General features: G+C 47.7%; 2 protein-coding genes across 4 annotated transcripts in view; one reads left to right on the top strand and one right to left on the bottom strand.

Moving 5' to 3' along the window:
• The window catches only part of CRAT (carnitine O-acetyltransferase), a 28,049-nt gene extending 20,361 nt beyond the window's left edge, over positions 1 to 7,688 (bottom strand). Inside the window, exons 1-2 of one of the 2 annotated variants that reach the window (XM_040406103.1) lie at positions 7,353 to 7,488; positions 1,271 to 1,336 (exon numbers count right to left, since the gene is read on the bottom strand). In XM_040406103.1, coding sequence (XP_040262037.1) covers positions 1,271 to 1,297 — 27 coding nt within the window. In that variant the 5' untranslated portion in view covers positions 1,298 to 1,336; positions 7,353 to 7,488. Of the gene's footprint in view, positions 1 to 1,270; positions 1,337 to 7,352 lie in introns of both variants that reach the window. The other variant, XM_040406102.1, reaches the window with a different exon arrangement.
• A 309-nt stretch (positions 7,689 to 7,997) lies between these two features.
• Positions 7,998 to 22,905, top strand: part of PTPA (protein phosphatase 2 phosphatase activator) — a 52,965-nt gene continuing 38,057 nt past the window's right edge. The window contains exons 1-3 of one of the 2 annotated variants that reach the window (XM_040406105.1): positions 7,998 to 8,119; positions 9,336 to 9,436; positions 14,171 to 14,257. In XM_040406105.1, the coding sequence (XP_040262039.1) occupies positions 9,413 to 9,436; positions 14,171 to 14,257 (111 nt within the window). In that variant the 5' untranslated portion in view covers positions 7,998 to 8,119; positions 9,336 to 9,412. Of the gene's footprint in view, positions 8,177 to 9,335; positions 9,437 to 14,170; positions 14,258 to 22,905 lie in introns of both variants that reach the window. The other variant, XM_040406104.1, reaches the window with a different exon arrangement.

Here is a 22,905-nt window from a genome sequence, read left to right as displayed (position 1 = left end):
CATGCTCAGTTCCATCTTTGCACTGCCACCAGCTGTATCTGCTGTGGGAAGCCAGAGACAATCACAGGGAGAGCTGCAGCAGAAAAGACATGCTTCCCGAGTTGTGACAGAAAGGTCACACCCCTGAGCTGTGTCGGGAAGAGAGCCGCTGCAGGAAGGACACACCCCTGAGCTGTGTCGGGAAGAGAGCCGCTGCAGGAAGGACACACCCCTGAGCTGTGTCGGGGAGAGAGCTGCTGCAGGAAGGACACACCCCTGAGCTGTGTCGGGGAGAGAGCTGCTGCAGGAAGCACACACCCCTGAACTGTGTCGGGGAGAGAGCTGCTGCAGGAAGCACACACCCCTGAGCTGTGTCGGGGAGAGAGCTGCTGCAGGAAGCACACACCCCTGAGCTGTGTCGGGGAGAGAGCCGCTGCAGGAAGCACACACCCCTGAGCTGTGTCGGGGAGAGAGCCGCTGCAGGAAGGACACACCCCTGAGCTGTGTCGGGGAGAGAGCCGCTGCAGGAAGGACACACCCCTGAGCTGTGTCGGGGAGAGAGCTGCTGCAGGAAGGACACACCCCTGAGCTGCCAGATTGAAATAAATCAAGCTGTGAAATTGGAGCAATGAATCTGGATCCACGTGAGCTCTGGTTCTAGTTTTGTTATGTACCATATGATGTCACTTTTTACATTACTCATGGGATAACCCCTTTAAAGGAGACAAGCATCAGCATACATTGGGTTAATAGGTTATTTGCCATTAGCGCGCTGAGCCTCATGTGATAGAGGCGACTGAACGGATGTCGGATTAGAAAGGGCTCCGGGGCCAGGATATACCATCCAACGCTGTGATAGGCAGAGCCGACACCTGACAACTGCAAACAACCCAATATTATCATACACCCCTGATCCATTTCTTCCTTCGGTGCAGTGTTTACTAAGGGCAGAGGACGTGTGGTATCTGATCGGCACACTGCAGTGGGGTACTGTGCCGAGCCAGGAACAGCGCCTCTCGTGTCTGTGTGCGGTATTACAGCTCAGCTATCTACAATGGGGATTACAGGCCAGTTTTCCTTTTGATCAATCCCCCCCCCCCAATGTCCCTAGAGGCGCTCCTTGGAGGATGAAGTCTTCAGCTCTGCCCTCGCTTCCTCGTTACACGCAGGGGGGGTAATAACGAGATCAGTGTCTGCAAAGGAAAGTCTCATTATTCTAATCCCGGCAGAAGCGAATCAGATAGAGAGCAAGAGGACAGAGAGGGGTCGGGGAGTGAGAAGCGTACTATACCTGATCTGCCTGGCGCCGCTCATCCATCGCTGCACTGACTAATTAACATGCAGGCCCACCAACCTTCTAGACACAACACAGGAAACAAAACGGCAGCCATTAATATGTCGTAGGGTCACCAGATTATACAAGACCTGCTCAAGTCTGCTCAGTGTGTCACTGGTTAGAGCAGAAGTTTACACTCCGGAGCTGCTCTTCCTGACTATAGGCGGCCATATTGAGTCTTCTGGTCACCCGTCTGCATTCGAATAGTACCAGAGATGCCCAACCTGCGGCCCTCCAGCTGTTGTAAAACTACAACTCCCACCATGCCCTGCTGTAGGCTGACAGCAGTAGGCTCTCTGGGCATGCTGGGAGTTGTAGTTTTGCAACAGCTGGAGGGCCGCAGGTTGAGCATGCCTGGAATAGACAAATTCTTCACTGCTCTTTCATCTCCATCCTTCTCCGTGTCTCTACTACAACTACTACTCCCTGTCTGGGCCTGCTGGGAGCTGTAGTTTCTCAACAGATGGAGGGCCGCAGGTTGGGAACCCCTGCAGTAGACCAGTCACAAATATCAGGTGAATAGAGCCCGTCTGCGCTCACCATGTGCCCCCCCCCGCTTCGTCACTATACACAGTGACATGCACCCCTGACATTTGACGTACACAAGACATGAGGGAATCGCCTGACAAGCGATTTTCCATATAAAAGTAATTATGGGAATCACCTCCATACAAGCTGCATCTGCGGGACCCTCGCCAACGTCCTGCGGTGCAGTGAATGGGCTGAGGCGGTGAGGATTCACAGAATACTGGCTGCTGCATGTGTATGTCCGGGACATAGACTGTAAGCTCTGCTGGCCAGGGACTAGATAAATAATGAGTACTGGGGGGGTGTACCTGTTACACCCCCTTTATGGATGTGAGATCACACACCTTTCCTCCTGGCATTACATCCACTGTTTGCGCCAATTATTTTGCAATACTTGGCAGGAGAACCCGATGGAGCGGCCATAGAGATACCATCCAAAGCTCTGCTACTGTACTAACTGTACGGCCGCTTACCCGGGCACATTACCGGCCAGAATATATAGGGAATTGCTTAAATTACAACTCCCCAAACTATATTTCTGAAGTCAAACAACCCTCGGCAGCCCCTTATCCATTACGGCGCTGCTCCCATGGCTAAAGGGAGTGAGGGCAATACTGCGCTATAGGAAAATCGCTTCTCAGGCAATTCCCCAATACCTGGGCCTATGTTCACCATTTTTTGGTGGCCCTGTTTAACATACAGCACACTACTCCTGATGCCGGGGAAAGGGGGGGGGGGGGCGACGACGGGGCGACAGACGGCACCATAGCCATAAGTGAGTGTTTATTGGGGGCCTGACCACCGAGACCCCCCCCCCCCCCCAACTAAACCAAAGACAGGCATGTACCGTTTCTGGAGCATGCCCATTCTTTATAGGATAAATTACCCCACATAGATCTGCAGCATGGCCCACGGACTCCGCATTTGCCTGCTCTAGTGTGGCGCCCCCTATGTCTTGCTCGTGTTATCAGCCATAGTTCACCTGCTCCTGTAAAGTGGAACCGTAAACTTTCCCCTAGTTGTACAGCCTTGATTTCCCGGAGTTTAACCTCTGATCAGCAATGGCTGACGCTGTAATAAATGATTACAGCACGCCCCCCCATAATATAATACAGGGCAGGGCTGAGTGCACTGACTCCGAACAGCCCGAGTGTCACTCCACCCTCCTGCTGGGGCCGGGACAAGGTGTTTTGGTGCCCTCCCGATGCGTGCCATAGAAGTATGCAGGGGCCCCCATTCACCTTCTAGAAAACAAAAGTGCCCCTCTGCTGGGCCGGTATACGTCACGTAAAAATAGGTATACTGCACGCCGTATATGTATTAACGTGGCATCCTATGGGTGCCACACACTAGAAGATCCAATGGCTGCTCACATTGCCACAAAATATACTGGGGGCCATTTACTAATGCCAGTATGGCTAAAAAATAAAAAGTTGCAAGACCCCTTGTGACTTTTTAAAACCCTGGGCGACAAAATGTTTGCAGATTTCACCCTTTTCAATGCAAGGATCGAGATTTGGGAAAAATCTGCAAACAAAAACAGCACACAACACGTGTTTTTTCGGTGTGGAAACGCACAGAAATGTGCACGGAAATCCACAGTGCGCAGGTAGGTAGCCTTAAAGGGGTTCTCCCATCTCGGACAATAGTGGCATTTCGCTAGAATATGCCCTCAATGTCTGATAGGTGCGGGACCCGCACCTATACTTACAACAGAGCTGGCGGGTGCACCGCGCGTGCCCTGCCGCCCTCCATTCATTTCTATGGGGGCTCCGAAAATAGCCAAGCGGCGCACGCTCAGCTATTTTCAGAAGTCCCATTGAAATCAAAGGGAAGTGCACTGCGCAAGCGCGGCCACAGCTCCATTTACTTCAGTGGGGCTGATGGAAATAGGCAAGGCTATTTTCGGCGCTCCCATAGAAATGAATGGAGGGCGGCTGCCCATGCGTGGCGTGGGTTCCGTTCTAAATATAGATGTGGGTCCCAGAAGCAAGACCCGCACCCATCAGACACTGGTGGGCATATCCTAGTAATATGCCCCCCAATGTCCAAGATGGGAATACCCCTTTAAGCCTCATTCACACGTCAGTGTTCGGTCAGTGATTTTGAGCCACAACCAGGTGCAGATCTTTCCCTTATACCCTATGTCTGCGGAGGCTCCAATCACTGAAGTGTGAACTAGGCCGTGCAGATTTAGAAGTTACGTTTGCGTTTTCTGGTGCGGATTTCAAACCTTTTCAATGAAAGGGTGAGATCTGCGGAAAAACCAAATCAAAGCCACACGGAAAACCGTGGAGTGGTGGTTACACCCAGATAATTCAGTACTAATACAACACGACAACAGTATAATAGCTGCAGAAACCCCCGCAGCTGCATGCATAGCTTTACCGCCAGTATACGGACAATCCTATCAAATCCCGTTAGTCCAGGGGTCCTAGGGAGCATATAAGAACTGACTTGCCGGCCGACACCTTGCATCCCCCACCCTGAGGACTTTGTAGATAACACAATTAAAGTAGTAAATACAAAAAAAAAAGAAACAGCAATCAGTAAGTACAACCTACCTACAGTCAGACTGAGGAGAGGTGGCGCTGACTTCCTCTGTGCAGCTAGTTCTGTCTGCTCCATTAATCAGCCTTAGCACCTGAGTGGAGAGGGAGGAGCATTGCAGCCCCACCCCAGTTCAACATAGCGCGACCACATGGCGCAGTCATCAGCCCCTCGGGGCGCAGCCAATTAGGCTTCAGCTGCCTCTTATTTACCTTATGAAGACTGCACTGCATAGCCGCGCTGCATCGTTAAAGGGGTATTCCCATCTCAGACAATGGGGGCATATCGCTAGGATATGCCCCCATTGTCTGATAGCTGCAGGTCCAAGAGATGTGACCCGCACCTATCTCGTAAACTGAGCCTCACGCGTGGTCACCCTCCGCCGAATCTGTCGACCCCATAGGAATGTACGGGAGTGCATCTGTGGGGGGGCCCCACAGAAATGAATGGAGGGCGGCCGAGCATGCGCGTAGCGCCCCTTTGTGACTTTCAAAGGTGTGGGTTCCACCTCCGGCTATGGGGGCTTATCCTAGCGAATACCCCTACTGCTGGGACCCCCACCGATTTAATAGCTATCCCCTATCTAACCGGAATACGCCTTTAATGGTCGCACAGTATTGAAGGATGAACAGATCCATAGAAATAAATGGGTTTGCATGCAATCCGAATTTTTTTTAAAATAAATAAAAAAAGCGGATGGGACTGCTACTAAATGATGTCACAAGGGGAAGGGACCGCTGCCTTCCCCATATTCCGGACAGCACGCCATCGTTCATTGGCCTTCAGGAGTCCGATTTCCTCTCTCAATTAAAAGGCGCTCCAACCCGTTGGCTGAGGGGTGGCGTTCGGCAGTCGGCTATCCCCTCGCCTAAACTTTGTCCGTCAGTCGGTCTTCCCTGCAGTCCGGCATTCTATTCACAAACCAGGAAAATCTAAATGGACTGTGTTATGGGAGCAAAGTTTACGAGAGAAAGCAAAGTCATTTCAGTTCTGTGCTGGTGACCGTGAAGAGCAAAAAACGATACGCCTCCAGGGCCTGTGTGTAACACTATACCCGGCAGGCATCCCTGCCATCCAGAGCGGCCGCAGGACGCGGGTGACATACATCAACATATGTGCCGGCCGGGGAGCATCGTCTAGGTCATCGCGAAACCAAATAAAGCCCCCAAAATAGAAGTCCGTCAGTCGTGCTCTATTCATCTGGTAAAAACTGACATCACTCCGCTTTCCCAGACCTCTGGAGGCAAAACGTAGCGAGATTTCACACCAATAGAGTCTCATTCACCAGCACTGCCGACCGCCACCAATCAGCACGCCACTTTTATTTACAAATTAAAGCTGCTCTGTGATTGGCCAGATCTCCTGTCAGTGCGAAGGATAATCCATATTGCGCTCCTTCTGTAGGTTTGCTCTATACGAAGCACACGTGACGCAGAAGCCTCTCATCCTGTATGAGGAATGGCGCGATCCCTACGGCTCCGTTCACACAGGGCGCACGCTCCTCCTGTAGATTTGCTAAAATCTGGACGACACCACGCAGTATTCTACGCAATTTTGTCCGGTCGTGGCTGCCTGACATAAAGTCAATGGGGGGCGCTGTCCGCGTACGTCATCCTACCCTACGCGGCGTCATAAAAGTGGCGCGACATCTAATGGCTGTCTCTGAGACACGACAGTCACAAGAATCCAGACCTGGCGGCTCAAGCGTGACCTTTACCCCACCAGCTTTAAAGGGCATCTGTCAGCAGTTTTGTACCTATGACTCTGGCTGACCTGTTGCATGTGCACTTGGCAGCTGAAGGCATCTGTGTTGGTCCCATGTTCATTTGTGCCCGCATTGCTGAGAAAAACGATGTTTTAATATATGCAAATGAGCCTCTAGGAGCAACGGGGGCGTTACCATTACACCTACAGGCTCTGCTCTCTCTGCAACTTCCGCACCTTCTGTACTTTGATTGAAAGGACCAGGCAGTGAAAACATTATCACAACTGGTCCTGTCAAAGTAGAGAGTGCCGCAGTTGCAGAGAGAGCAGAGCCTCTAGGTGTAATGGTAACGCCCCCATTGCTCCTAGCAGCTCATTTGCATATATTAAAACATCATTTTTCTCAGCGATGCGGTCACATATGAACATGGGACCAACACATTTGTCTTCAGCTGCCAAGTGCACATGTAACAGGTCAGCCGGTGTCACAGGTACAAAACTGCTGACAGATGCCCTTTAATTTAAGTCGTGTGCAACGTGTGACTCTTCCGCGCCACGCGTCACTCTTGAGCCACGGGACATTGGATTTCAGGACTGTCAATGAGGTCACAGTGCCACGTGAAAGTCTTAAAAAAAAAAATAAAAATTCCGGACCTGATGGATTTTGTCTTGCAGGTCGCACCCAACTTTTAACCCCCCCCCCCCCCCCTGCTTTACAGGGGTATTCTGGGTTATAGAAAGTGATCCCCCATCTAAAAGAGTCCAGCAAGTTGCAGACAAATCGCCTTGGATTTTTTATTTATTTTTTTGCCGTCACGCCGAGTCGCAGACCAGCGTCATGTCACACGCCACTTTCGCGTTACAGTCCACGACCTGTGAGCCGCGTGACAAAATCCCATAATGAAGCAGATTCAGGGGGATTGTACAGAAAACAAAACAATAAAAAAAAAAACAACAACAACAACAACAACAATAATAATATTAATAATAATAATATAAAAAAATATAATATAAAAATTATAAAACGGGAGCCGACCCCGTAGCGGTGAACTAAGACAAGGGCGTATTAGATATCGAAACATACGACGAACGCGCAGTTTTTCGTGAAAAGCGCGTTATAAACAATCATTTCCACGTGAGCAAAGGTTAAACCACATGCAACGCGACAGCCCTTAAAGGGGATGCCCCCCTGAGAGGAAAGGGTTAATAAGCAGGTGACAGAAGCCCACTAGAAGGTGAGTGCGCGCTCACTTACCATGCTCCTGGCTATGAAGGCTAGCATGTCTCCTGCAGGGCAGAACTATCAGAGCCCCAGTACAAAGTCCCCCGCAGGGAGCTGCCACTGTCGCCCTGCCTGTCAGTCACAAGGACAGTGACAACTTCATTGCCGCTCCGTCAACACAACTCTGCTGCTTTGCCCATAGAGGCCAGGGTGGGGCGCAACGGCCATGTTCCCGCGGGCTCTCCGGCGCCGCGCATTCCGTCCCTCCTTCTCTTCACCCCGCCGGGACTTCCACCGTTCACCGGAGACGGTCTCCGCTTCAGAAGGACTGGAAATGTTTCCGAATAGGAGACCTGCGCAACTTAGGGAGTTGCCAGAAACAAACATGGCGCCTGTGGTTTAAACCGCCACCATCTTGACTAAGGGCAAACTGTTGCCAGTCGAACTTATTTCCTCGACCCTGCGCTGTTTTTCTTTTCTGATTTCCATTCCTGTCAAGAAAAAAAAAGAAGCTAAATCAGGGAAGAGGTTTTTTAAAAAAAAAAAAAAAAAAAAAAAAAAGAGGCGGATTTGCCCTTGGTAAAGATGGCGGACGGTCATTGCTCGGCGGCCATTTTTATATCTGGCAAGCGCCGCCAAACCCTGAGGCGTGCTTAGAAAGAAGGATGAGGGAGGGGGAGAATGTCACTTCTGCTTCGGAAAACGGACTCTAAGTTTTGTCGGCGGTAAAACGTAAGGGAGGAGGAGGAGTCACGGTTTCCAGGGTGACGGACGGAGGGCGTGTCTTTAGGAGGTGAAAGGTAAAAGGTGAAGAGAACCCGGCTGTAAGAAGATGGCCGAGAGGGAGCAACAGACAGGTCTGTCACCCCCTAACTAATAACCACACTGCGTAGTCATGGCGGCCGGTCACATGGCTCTTGCTGGCTCCTCGTTGCTATGGTAACCATAGCCGAGCCTCCAGTGGGGATGCCCGGGTCTCAGGAGGCAGAGGTGGGCACCAGGAGTGGAGCTATCCCAGGTGCCTGCCTACTGCTAGCATGCTGGGACTTGTAGTTCTTCCACAGGTGACCGCTGGGGCTGCCCCACTCCCTGTCCTCACTAGGCCTCAATGGTCAGAAACTACAACTCCCACAGTGCTCCATTCACTTCTGTTGGAGTGTTTGTGTGCTGGGAGTTGTAGTTTCACAGCAGCTGGACGTCCCTGATCCAGTGGAGATATATCCCTATGTTACCCTGTGTTCCTAGGGTGATTGTCCAGATCTTATACCTCCCCTTTAAGCGCCTTGCAAGTCTTTCTGGGGGAAATAAAAGCTGGGGCTTGCTGCATCTCTGCCTGGCGAGGATCGGGCTGGTAGGCGTTTAACGGTCCTGGTACTGGAGAGAAGCGGCACATGATGTGTGTCGTTGCCGCTTATCCCACACTTGGCTGAGCAGACTAGGACTACACAGTGACTTGTGTGTCGCACCAGATCCGGATGAAAGCCATTGACCGGCCGCTGCCAGTACAGCACTGTGCCATTCTGCGCCCCCTTGACATTGCTCCTGCCTGGTATTGGCACGCCTTAAAGGGGCGGTGATGGCAGAAATGTCCCATGGCTGGACCCCCGCTGATCACATGTGTACTACCCCCATTCTCCGCATCAGTGAAGGCCTGGAGTCTAAGTTCCTTCCGACCACGTGTCGCACCTTGTAGATCAGTCCGGAGCTCCAAGATGGCTGCCGTATTGACTGTACACGAGCCCTCTCAGTGCATCTGAATGGCTTAAAGGGCGCCAGACAGATATACCGCACCTTTAGGCCGTTCAGCCAGAGGTTCAAGGGGGCAAGTTGGCCATATTTTTTTTTTGTCTTTAAGGGTATCCCTTTTAATACATTGTGTACCTCCTAGTGCAGGCGCTGAGGGGGCGGAGCATGACACAGGGATTCTCTGGTTCCCTCTGTGTTCCTGTGTCATGCCCCGCCCATGCTCTCACATCGTGTCCTTCATGCTCACCTCCTCCTTTTTTTTTTTTTCAGGCTCCCACAATGGGGACGAGGATCTTTCGAAACAAAACTTTATTGTCCCCAAGAAGGAGATCAACACAGTTCCTGACATGGCCAAGTGGAAGCGCTCTCAGGTACTCCATGCTCCCCCAGCGCGGGATCTGCCCATGCGGAGTGCTGCTGCCACTAGGGGGCATTGTGGATTCACTCGTATAAGGCACAGTCTATCCCCGGGGGTCGGCCACCAGCTGTGGTGAAACTATCACTCCCAGCATGCACACTTGGATCTCTCATAGAAGTGAAGGGAGCATGCTGGGACTTGTAGTTTCACAACAGCTGAAGTGCTGGATGTTGCTGACCCCCGCTCTATTTTGTTTGACCCCTCGAAACTGCTGCGGGTAGATGTTTCCCGGGTGATTGTTATGAAGGTTGCACCTCGAAGTTGAGGTTTGCATCCCCCCGGTGCCACGATCACAAGTGTCCTGGAGGCGGTCTCTTCGTGCTTAGCGCCCTGGGCTCTCTGTCAGCCCCTCCCCTCTGCTCTGAGAGTCTCCTGATTGGACGCTAGGGCTGTCACTTCCTCCAGGGCACTAAAGATGAAGGGACGGACAACTGGAATCTTGGGCCCCTTTCACACGGGCGAGTATTCCGCGCGGATGCGATGCGTGAGTTGAACGCATTGCACCCGCACTGAATACCGACCCATTCATTTCTATGGGGCTGTTCACATGAGCGGTGATTTTCACGCATCACTTGTGCGTTGCGTGAAAATCGCAGCATGCTCTATATTCTGCGTTTTTCACGCAACGCAGGCCCCATAGAAGTGAATGGGGTTGCGTGAAAATCGCAAGCAAGTGCGGATGCGGTGCGATTTTCACGCATGGTTGCTAGGTGACAGTCTATTCACTGTATTATTTTCCCTTATAACATGGTTATAAGGGAAAATAATAGCATTCTGAATACAGAATGCTTAGTAGGTGATCAATTGAGGGTTAAAAAAAAAATTAAAAAATTAACTCACCTTCTCCTCTTGTTCGCGTAGTTCCCGGTCTCTTCTTTACTTCTTAAAAGATGAACTACCGGCTAGAACCTGTGGTGATGTCAGATCACATGCTCCAATCACATGGTCCATCACCACGGTGATGGACCATGTGATTGGAGCATGTGATCTGACGTCACCAAAGGTCCTTTAGCCCACAGCTCATCATCATTAAAGAAGTAAAGAAGAGGTGGGAACTACGCGAACAAGAGGAGAAGGTGAGTTAATTTTTTTATTTTTTTTTTAACCCTCAATTGATCACCTACTAAGCATTCTGTATTCAGAATGCTATTATTTTCCCTTATAACCATGTTATAAGGGAAAATAATAACATCTACACAACACTCACGCGAGTGCAAAACGCATTACAATGTTTTGCACTCGCGCGGAAAAATCGCAGGTGTTCCTGCAACGCACCCGCACATTTTCCCGCAACGCCCGTCTGAAAGAGGCCTTGCAGGCATGTTGCCAGGAGTATGAGAACTCTAATTTCTCAGTCATGCAGTCTTTGTGACTGTCACCCAGTGTATGTCTCCCAATCACTTAGGCCTCTTTCATGCGAACGTGTGCGCTCCGTGGCCGTATTGCGGACCGCATTTGCTCACTTGAATTCACTTGTATGGGTCCGGAGATGCGGAACGGAAGAACGGAACCCTACGAAGTGCTTCCGTGGGGTTTCATCCCGTACTTCAATTCCGCAAAAAGATATAACATGTCCTATCTTTTTGCGGAACAGGAGGTTCGCGGACCCATTAAAGTGAAAGGGTCTGCGATATGCTGCGGCTGCCCCACGGTGGGTGTTCGTGCATTGCAGCCCGCAGAATGGACGCGGGGCACACACATTCGTGTGCAAGAGGCCTTATAGAACGGGTTCACTCATATTGTCTCTTTTTTTTTTTTTTGCCTTTTTCGCATGCATCCAGATATTATTTTAACCCTTTCTGGAGGTAAATGTATGGCAGAAGTCCAATATTTAAAGACTGTGCCTGCTTCTTGACTATAGGTGACAGTTTTCTGCTGTTTCACACAGCAAACAACCGGACTAATGTCTGCGATCAGCGATAATGCTGATCGCAGACCTTTTAACTCCTCAGTTGCCGTGGTCAATTGTGACCACGGCGTTTAATGCAGCTTTTCCCTGGAGTGCTGTGCGGAGGAGCCATTTGGGCCCTGGAAGCGATCGGCGATGATGCTGATCGCAGACATTTACTTTCTCAGATGCCGTGGTCAGTCGTGACCATGGCATTTAAGGCGGCTTTTCCTTGAATTGCTGCTCTTCCAGGGCCCAAAAGACTACTCCACGCAGCAATCACGGGAGCCGTTTTTTTCCTTGTGGTAGCCTTGGTCCGTCTGAAGGATCCCAGACTACCACAGGTGGCAGGCCTCTATAGGAACATAGCGCAACTCCCATAAGCTGCAATGGTAATTCATTGCAGTCTATCGGACAAGCGATATAATGATCACATGTTCAAGTTCCCTAAGGGGACCTAAAATATGTGTATTAGAAAATAAAAGTAAAATATTTTTTTTTTTTTTTTTTTTTTAATATAAAAATTAAACTCTCCTCCCGCCATAATAAAAATAAACAATAAAAAAATAATAATGAAGACTTGGCATCTGTTCCCCAAAGCGCGAACGCCGTACGTATTGGGGGGGGAGATTTATTTTATTTATTTTTTTCACTTCACCAAAATAATTTTATAAAAAGTGATCAAAAAGTTATACATACTCAAAATGATATCAATAAAAATACAGATTGCTCCACAAAACTGAGCCCTCACGCGGCTCTGCAGATGTAACTTTAAAAAATAATTGGGGTCAGACAATTCAAAGCAAAAATAAAAAAAATTCAAAGTTTTATTACATTTTTTTTTTTTTTCAGTATTAAAACACAAGAAAAACTATATAAATGTGCTATCGCTGTAATCGTACTGACGCGGAAAATGAAGGGAAGAGGTCAGTTTTACCACATAGAGAGCGCCGTAAAAACAAAGGGGGTCATTCATCAAACTGGTGTAAAGTAGAACTGGCTGAGTTGCCCCTAGCAACCAATCAGATTCCACCTTTCATTTTTCACAGCTCCTTTGAAAAATGAAAAGCGGAATCTGATTGGTTGCTATGGGCACCTAAGACCCTTCTGCTTTATACAAGTTTGATAAATGACCCCGAAAATCCTTAAAACTATGGAGGAATTATATTTTTTTTCCCTTTTGTCCTACAGGGTTAAATTTCGTCCTATGTGCAGAGCGAGTCCCGTCGCGCAGGATCAGCAGCCCTCCTCTCTGATCTCCTGACCGCTCCTAAACACTCATTACAGCTAAATCCTTATCAATCTGAGTGTTTAGGAGCGGTCAGGAGATCAGAGAGGAGCGCTGCAGATCCTGTGCGACGGGACTCGCTCTGCACATAGGACGAAATTTTAACCTGTAGGACAAAAACTGTTGAAATTTTTTTTAATAAAAAATGAGCAAAATGCAATGATAAAAACAAATTGCGTCCAAAGGTGTTCATAGCCTTTAAGTGGATTTCCAATATTTTAAAGGGCTATGCCCATATAAAATAATGGCGTAATATTCTTTGGTGATCCTGAGAATGAAGGAGTCGCGGGACTGGTTTAAAGGGGTTGTCCAGCTTTTGTGAGCACCATGGCCCCTTCATTCTCAGGATCCATGGTGGTCACGACCGTTGTTGTTTTGCGGTCTGTTTTTCACGGATCCGTTGTGCCGTATCTGAGTTTTTTTTCCCCCTCTGATTTTAAGTCCTCTTCCGTTCAGTTATTACACAAAACATATCCGTATGCGATCTGTTTTTTTGCGGATCGGAAACAGTAACTTATTATTCACCAAACACATGAGCAATATGGGCATAGCATTTCTATAGTATGGATCCGCAACATAAGGAGGTGTTCTGTGTGTGTGTTCCATATTTTTTGCAGACCCATTGACTTGAATGGGGCCTCGGACCGTGATTTGCGGACAATCATAGGACATGCACTACATTTTTGCGGAACGGAAACAGAATGCACATGGAGTACCTTCCTTTGTTTTTGCGGACCCGCTGAAGTGAATGGTTCCGCAAAAAAAAAAACACGCAATGGAAGCGGAAAGAAAATACGTTTGTGTGCATGAGCCCATTCAGTGATGCCGCAATACCTGTCAGCAGACTTGAGGATTCCTAGTTCCCATGCTCCCTCATGTGGCGCTTTTGAGAATTGCACGTCTGACTTCATCTCCGCACAGGAATGCCATTTGTTGACTGCAGCCGCGGCGCGTACTCGCTAGACGTCTGCAAATGTCAGAAACATGTCCTTGAATTAATTCCCAATCTCCTTGAGATACATTCACCACTTTTGCTTTGAGCTCTTATGTTGTTGTTTTTTTTTTGCTTTTTGAGACTTTCTAAGAGTTCTCTGAATAGAAGATATACATTTCGGGCTTGGTAATACTCAGTGTCATTTCAGTGAAGTGTCTCCGTGGGCACGGGACATATTAATATATCCTAGAAGGCTTCATGGAAGGGTATCTGTAAATGTAGGCAGTCTATGAGCAGGCTATACAATCATGCTATTTAAAGGGGTACTCCACTTTAAATGTAGGCTGCTTAGTAATGAGTGATGAGGCCCCACTGGGTGCTCTCGGTGGGTTGTGGGGGTGATTTATGAAAACTGGGCAAAGGGAAACAGTATAGTAGCCCATAGCAACCAGAGTCTCCCCCATTTTGCAGAAGCCCTTTGGAAATGATTTTTGGGCAACATCTCCACTTTGCACCAGTTTCATACCGATCGTAGACCGCATAAGCTGCTCAAACCCGTTGTGTCTTTTCCTCGCAGGCCTACGCTGACTACATGGGATTCGTCCTCACCTTAAATGAGAGTGTGAAGGGAAAGAAGCTGAGCTGCGAATACCGTGTGTCTGAGGCAAGTATATGGTCGCCTGCTGCGCTTATTTCTTAACCCCTTAAGGACACGGCCATATTTCAGAAGGAAAGGAACGCCATACGGTTTTTGGAAGGCAAATTTTGCTGGACTGGGTTTTTGACACCATGTCCCATTTGAAGCACCCCTAGAGTAGAAACTCCATAAAAGTGACCCCATTTTGGAAACTACGGGATACGGTGGCAGTTTTGTTGGTACTAGTTTAGGGTACATATGATTTTTGGTTGCTCTATATTACACTTTTTGTGAGGCAAAGTAACAAGAAATAGCTGTTTTGGCACTGTTTTTATTTTTTGTTATTTACATCATTCATCTGACAGGTTGGATCATGTGGTATTTTTATAGAGCAGGTTGCTATTACACTTTTTGTGATGTAAGGTGACAAAAAATGGCTTTTTTTACACCGTTTTTATTTTTTTACGGTCTTCACCTGAGGGGTTAGGTCATGTGATATTTTTATAGAGCAGGTTATTACGGATGCGGCGATACCTAATATGTCTAGTGTTTTGTTTTTTTTTATGTAAGTTTTGCACAATGATTTCATTTTTGAAACAAAAATAAATAAATCATGTTTTAGTGTCTCCATAGTCTGAGAGCCATATTTTTTTCAGTTTTTGGGCGATTATCTTGGGTAGGGTATGATTTTTGCAGGATGAGATGAGTGTTTGGCACTATTTTGGGGTGCATATGACTTTTTGATCGCTTGCTATTACACTTTTTGTAAAGACAAAAAAATGGCTTATTTTACACTTTTTTTTTTTTTACGGTATTCACCTGAGGGGTTAGGTCATGTGATATTTTTATAGAGCAGGTTATTACGGACGCGGCGATACCTATTATGTATATATTTTTTATTTACCTAAGTTTTACACAATACCAGCATTTTTTAAACAAAAATGATGTTTTAGTGTCTCCATATTCTGAGCCATAGTTTTTTTTTGTTTTTTTTGGGGGGCTATTGTCTTAGGTAGGAGCTCAGTTTTTTTGCGGGATGAGGTACTGGTTAGATATTTATAGGTACTATTTTGGGGGGGGGGCATAAGCCTTTTTGATCACTTGGTGTTGCACTTTTTGTGATGTAAGGTGACAAAAATAGAATTTTTATTTTTCATTTTTTATGGTATTTATCGGACAGGGTGGATCATGTGATATATTTATAGAGCCGGTCATTACGGACGCGGCGATACCTAATGTGTTTTTTTATTATAAAATAAGGGGAAAGGGGCATTTTTTTTTTTTTCTTTTACTTTATTTCTGATGTTCACTTTTGGGGGTCTGATCCCCTCTGCAATGTATTACAATACATCTGTATTGTATTGCATTGCCTGTTCGTGTACTACAGTGAGTCATACACTAACAGGTTGCCTAGGAGACGGGCCTGAGGCTGGATCTCCTGGGCACCCGTAGAAGGCAGTTCCCGATGCCGTGCAAGGCTGCCGTCTGAGACATCGAGTCCCCGCCACAGCAGCGCGGGGACTCGATGCGCTCCCTCAAACACAAACCCCTTCTATGCCGCAGTAGCGGCATAGAAGGGGTTAATCCGCAGCGATCGCAGATACGGGGGGTCACAGGACCCCCCTCGGCTTTGACCCAGGGCTGATCAGCTGTTTGAGAAGGCTGCGGGGCTCCTGTGAGCATCGCGGCTTTCTTCCAGTTTTCCCCAGGCCAGTGACGTCACGTTCATCGGTCACATGACCTAGGCGCAGATCAGTCCCATTCAAGTGAAAGAGGCTGAGCGGCGATATCGAGCGTAACTGCTATACATTGTACGACGCTGCGCTTGGTGAGCCGGGAGAAGCCCACTGGAGCACCGCGGTCTACTCAAACAGCTGATTGGTCAGACCTCTGAGGATAGGTCGAAGGCAGGAAGCCCCATAAAGGCGCACAGCCTTTGTACATTTAAAGGGGTTGTCCACTTCGATTATCCCTTGTCACTTCCTCCACGCGCAAATTTCTCAGCAGATTTCTGTCCGTTTCTGCAGCATATCCGCACCAAAATCTAATTGTGGATTTTGGTGCCGATTTGATACGGTTTTGCCGTAGATCTCACCTTTGATTGAAAAGGGGTGAATTCCGCAGCTAGAACCGCAAACATAATTGACATGCTGCGGATTTGGAAAAAAGAAAAATCTGCAAAGTCATGAGATTGGTGTCATCTCATACACTTTGCTGGTACAGTAATACGCAGCGGGTTTTTTTCCCGCTTGGGGGGGGGGGGGAAAAACTTATTCTGCAACATATGCAGGTGTCCATAGGCTTAGTTTGAGCAGTGGTAACATAGTGCCAGGTCCCCGATGAGTGTCATTGACGTATACCACTGTATCGCCGTCTCCCACAGACGGATCTGATGCCTCTGCGCAGTCCCATACGCAGAACAAAAGCCACACTGACCTGTTCTAGCCTGATGGAGGATACTTTTTTGGCCTCCAAGTCACAGTAGATACCTTTTGACATATGCGTTGGGTGACTGTCGAATGCAGGGGTCAGTGACGTCCGGCACACCATCTGTTGTGAAACTACAACTCCCTACATGCACCCTTGCTCAGATCTTCTTGGCAGTCCCGCAGAAGTGAAAAGAGCATGCTGAGAGTTGTCCTTTCAGAACAGCTGGAGTGTCGGAGGTTGAAGACCCCATGGTATCATTCAGTGGTCAGCACCTAGATGTGCATGGAGCATACTGGGAGTTGTAGTTTCAGAACATCCGGTGTGCTGGAGGTTGCTGATCCCTGGCCTCTTTGGGCAGAGGGTACCCTGCTACAATCTGCTTACAGCCTTCTACCAGACGTGTCCGCTATGACACACGTGTAACGAGTATTAGTCGTGTCCGTAAAACCGTAAGTATGAATTTGGACCACCGCCTGCACTACGTGAGAAGACGAGGCACGAGATCCTTCTTTTTCCACCTGCGTCTTCCCGGTGATCCGAACCACTTGTGCTGTTTGCTCCGCCAATGACCTACGACTCTTCCTCCCTCATTACACCTTGTCACCTCCATCACCTGGACTTCTCCCGTTCTACACTCATCCTAGGAAACTCGTGCCTTGGACCACTGGACACAGCTTTAAAGGGGTTTTCCAGGAGCAGAATGCTAATGACCTGTCCTCAGGATAGGTCCTTAACATCTAACTAGTGAGAGTCCAACAACCAGTACGCCCACTGATCAGCTGTTTGAAGAACCACTGTGCTTCGGCCTCCTCAAGTCATGCCGAGCACAGCGCCGTCCACTGTATAGTGGCTGTGCTTGGTATTGCAGCCCAGGCCCATTCACCGTGACCCATGGATGTGAGGTCATTGGACTAGGAAGAGGCCTCAGCGCTCATCGGAGTCCTATGGCCTCTTCATACAGCTGGGAGTTAGAGCCCAACCAATCAGATATTTTTGACCTATCCTGGGTACTCTTAGAAAACCCCTTTAAGCGTGGCCTGTAAAACTCTCTCTTCAAGGATGTTTGTCTCATAACTTTCTTGCCCATGGCCATCAAATAATCCATTCTCGTCACACTCTTTACTCATCTCTGCCGACGTTCTGCCCTGGGTACAACACTGTATATTTTTTCCATCTGGCACACGTCCCATTCATACAGCTTTATATATGTTCTTCTATCGCTGTCTGTCGCTCTAGGTCTTGTTCACCCTCCCTCTGTGAAGTACATACAAACGTTAGTAACTTACATGATGTACCCTTTAAAAACTCCTTTAGGGCTCTTTCACACGGAGCGAGATTTCAGCGCGGGTGCAATGCGTGAGGTGAACGCACTGAATCCGGACCCATTCATTTCTATGGGGCTGTGCACATGAGCGGTGATTTTCACACATCACTTGTGTGTTGCATGAAAATCGCAGCATGTTCTACTTTGTGTGTTTTTCACGCAACGCAGGCCCCCATAGAAGTGAATAGGGTTGCGTGAAAATCGCAAGCAAGTGCGGATGCGGTGCGATTTTCACGCACGGTTGCTAGGAGACGATCGGGATGGGGACCCGATCATTATTATTTTCCCTTTATAACTTGGTTATAAGGGAAAATAATAGCGTTCTTAATACAGAATGCAAAGTACAATAGCGCTGGAGGGGTTACAAAAAAATGTAACTCGCCTTAATCCACTTGTTCGTGCAGCCCGGCTTCTCTTCTGTCTTCATCTTTACTGTGTACAGGAAAAGGACCTGTGGTGACGTCACTGCACTCATCACATGGTCCGTCACATGATCCATCACCATGGTAAAAGATCATGTGATGGACCATGTGATGAGCGCAGTGATGTCATCAAAGGTCCTGAAGACAGAAGAGAAGCCGGGCTGCGCGAACAAGTGGATTAAGGTAAAATAATTTTTCATTTTTTTTTTTTATAACCCCTCCAGCCCCATTGTACTATGCATTCTGTATTAACCACCTCAGCCCCCAGTGCTTAAACACCCTGAAAGACCAGGCCACTTTTTACACTTCTGACCTACACTACTTTCACGGTTTATTGCTCGGTCATGCAACTTACCACCCAAATGAATTTTACCTCCTTTTCTTCTCACTAATAGAGCTTTCATTTGGTGGTATTTCATTGCTGCTGACATTTTTACCTTTTTTGTTATTAATCGAAATTTAACGATTTTTTTGCCAAAAAATGACATTTTTTTTACTTTCAGTTGTAAAATTTTGCAAAAAAAAACGAGATCCATATATAAATTTTGCTCTAAATTTATTGTTCTACATGTCTTTGATAAAAAAAAAATGTTTGGGTAAAAAAAAAAATGGTTTGGGTAAAAGTTATAGCGTTTACAAACTATGGTACAAAAATGTGAATTTCCACTTTTTGAAGCAGCTCTGACTTTCTGAGCACCTGTCATGTTTCCTGATGTTCTACAATGCCAGACAGTACAAACACCCCACAAATGACCCCATTTCGGAAAGTAGACACCCTAAGGTATTCGCTGATGGGCATAGTGAGTTCATAGAACTTTTTATTTTTTGTCACAAGTTAGCGGAAAATGATGATTATTTTATTTTTTATTTTTTTCTTACAAAGTCTCATATTCCACTAACTTGTGACAAAAAATAAAAAGTTCTATGAACTCACTATGCCCATCACGAAATACCTTGGGGTCTCTTCTTTCCAAAATGGGGTCACTTGTGGGGTAGTTATACTGCCCTGGTATTCTAGGGGCCCAAATGTGTGGTAAGGAGTTTGAAATCAAATTCTGTAAAAAATGACCAGTGAAATCCGAAAGGTGCTCTTTGGAATATGGGCCCCTTTGCCCACCTAGGCTGCAAAAAAGTGTCACACATCTGGTATCTCCGTACTCAGGAGAAGTTGGGGAATGTGTTTTGGGGTGTCTTTTTACATATACCCATGCTGGGTGAGATAAATATCTTGGTCAAATGCCAACTTTGTATAAAAAAATGGGAAAAGTTGTCTTTTGCCAAGATATTTCTCTCACCCAGCATGGGTATATGTAAAATGACACCCCAAAACACATTCCCCAACTTCTCCTGAGTACGGAGATACCACATGTGTGACACTTTTTTGCAGCCTAAATGCGCAAAGGGGCCCACATTCCTTTTATGAGGGCATTTTTAGACATTTGGATCCCAGACTTCTTCTCACGCTTTAGGGCCCCTAGAATGCCAGGGCAGTATAAATACCCCACATGTGACCCCATTTTGGAAAGAAGACACCCCAAGGTATTCAATGAGGGGCATGGCGAGTTCATAGAAATTTTTTTTTTTTGCCACAAGTTAGCGGAAATTGATTTTATTTATTTTTTTCTCACAAAGTCTCCCTTTCCGCTAACTTGGGACAAAAATTTCAATCTTTCATGGACTCAATATGCCCCTCACGAAATACCTGGGGGTGTCTTCTTTCCGAAATGGGGTCACATGTGGGGTATTTATACTGCCCTGGCATTCTAGGGGCCCTAAAGCGTGAGAAGAAGTCTGGAATATAAATGTCTAAAAAATTTTACGCATTTGGATTCCGTGAGCGGTATGGTGAGTTCATGTGAGATTTAATTTTTTGACACAAGTTAGTGGAATATGAGACTTTGTAAGAAAAAAAAAATAATTTCCGCTAACTTGGGCCAAAAAAAATGTCTGAATGGAGCCTTACAGAGGGGTGATCAATGACAGGGGGGGTGATCAATGACAGGGGGGGTGATCAATGACAGGGGGTTGATCAATGACAGGGGGGTGATCAATGACAGGGGGGTGATCAGGGAGTCTATATGGGGTGATCACCACAGTCATTGATCATGCCCCTGTAAGGCTCCATTCAGACGTCCGTGTGCGTTTTGCGGATCCGATCCATCGATCAGTGGATCCGTAAAAATCATGCGGACGTCTGAATGGAGCTTTACAGGGGGTTGATCAATGACAGGGGGGTAATCAATGACAGGGGGGTAATCAGGGAGTCTATATGGGGTGATCAAGGGTGAATAAGGGGTTAATAAGTGACGGGGGGGGGGGTATAGTGTAGTGGTGCTTGGTGCAACATATTACTGAGCTACCTGTGTCCTCTGGTGGTCGATCCAAACAAAGGGGACCACCAGAGGACCAGGTAGCAGGTATATTAGACGCTGTTATCAAAACAGCGTCTAATATACCTGTCAGGGGTTAAAAAAAAACACATCTCCAGCCTGCCAGCGAACGATCGCCGCTGGCAGGCTGGAGATCAACTCTCTTACCTTCCGTTCCTGTGAGCGTGCGCGCCTGTGTGTGCGCGTTCACAGGAAGTCTCGCGAGAGGATGCGCCGGCGCGTCCACTCGGAATCAATCAACCACCTCCAGGACGCGTCTGTGCGTACAGCGGTCCGGAGGGGGTTAAGAATGCTATTATTTTCCCTTATAACCAAGGGAAAATAATAGCAATCTACGGAACACCTAATCCAAACCCGAACTTCTGTGAAAAAGTTTGGGTTTGGGTACCAAACATGCAGATTTTTCTCACGCGCGTGCAAAACACATTACAATGTTTTGCACTCGCGTGGAAAAATCGTGCATGTTCCCGCAACGCCCGTGTGAAACCAGCCTTAAGGGGTTTTCCAGGACTACAGAAACAGCACCACGCCTGTCCGCAGGTTGTGTGTGGTATTGCAGCTCGCCTCCTTCACTTCAATGAAGCTGCAATACCAGATGCAACCCGTTGACAGGTGTGGCGCCATTTTTTTGGAACACAATCGGCAAAAACAATTGGCAATACAAAGGTAAGAGGACCTGGGTTCGCACTGTGGCTCCACTTGTGATTATACTGTGCAAATGCTGTGTCCCCTACTTGCAGTCCTTTTTAGAGCCAAGGGACAGATGGACAGGACCCCCTTGGATACCCCTTGTGCTGCCGGAGGACGCACCTAATTTATGGTGGGATGCAGGCCTAGTCCTAAATTAGGTGCATCCTCCGCCAGTCCGTGCCCCTGATTGGAGTAGATATCATGAGTTATTTCTGGCTATTTCCTGCCGTAAATGTTCGTGAATTTGCTGGGGCTGGCGGCCCCCCGACACATCCTCACACCGCCCCCACCACTCCCCTGTGTCAAGGGTGGTGTGAAAACGCCATGTGTGACAAAATATTGTCGCGTGGGGGTTAAAGGGCATCAGGCAGGTTTGTACCTATGACACTGGCTGACCTGTTACATGTGCGCTTGGCAACTGAAGACATCTGTGTTGGTCCCATGTTCATATGAGAAAAATGACATTTTAATATATGCAAATGAGCCTCTAGGAGCAACGGGGGCGTTGCCGTTACACCTAGAGGCCCTGCTCTCTCTGCAACTGCCGCGTCCTCTGCACTTTGATTAACAGGGCTATGAGTGATCACATTTCCACCGCCTGGCCCTGTCTATCAAAACGCAGAGGGCGCTGCCGTTGCAGAGAGAGCAGAGCCTCCAGGTGTAATGGCTCAGTTCCCTCTGAATCCACGTCTGACTTTGACCAAAAAAATAAAAATTGCAACAAAACTGCATGTGTGATTTCAGCCTTAGGAAGGTTTTGTGGGTTCCACTCTTTTCCTTGTGTGTTTTAAAGGCAATCAACCTTAATGGGCCACCACACTGCCATCTAGTGGACAGAAAAAGGATTGCCTCTAGAAATGCCAGCCACCTGTAAATGATGTGAATACTTATGCAGAGTGCAGGGCTGTTTATTACAAGGCAAAATAATAATTTGCAATATCAGTCGCCAGCCAGCTTAACTCTTTCCTGTATATAAGTTCATTAGAGATAGTGGCCTCATCCATATAGATAATGGTTAGTTATCAGTCGGTGTAGGCCGTTTCTTATGCATTAACCCAGGGGTCAGCAACCTCCCGCACTCAATCTGCTGGGAAACTACAACGCCTAGCGTACAAACCAGCTTGGCTGCTCTTGCAACTCCCATAGAAGTGAATGGAGCATGCTGGGAGTTGTAGTTTCAGAACAGCAGGAGTGCCGCAGGTTGCTGGTCCCTGCTCTAACCTATCCTATAAGATGTGTGCGCCATATATACCATAGTCAAGTGTCAGAGCTAGACTTTAATGGCATGGCCACTGATCCCAAGAAGGGGGGCACGCAGTCCTGGTTCCTGGAAGTGTCAGCTCTTGGTCACTTTTCACTTATATACTGTATTAGGGAGAGTGTTATATACTGTATTAGGGAGAGTGTTAAGACGGGCAG

This window comes from Bufo bufo, chromosome 8, assembly GCF_905171765.1.
Source record: "Bufo bufo chromosome 8, aBufBuf1.1, whole genome shotgun sequence".
NCBI classification, from domain to species: domain Eukaryota; kingdom Metazoa; phylum Chordata; class Amphibia; order Anura; family Bufonidae; genus Bufo; species Bufo bufo.
This window is presented reverse-complemented; position numbering and strand designations above follow the sequence as displayed.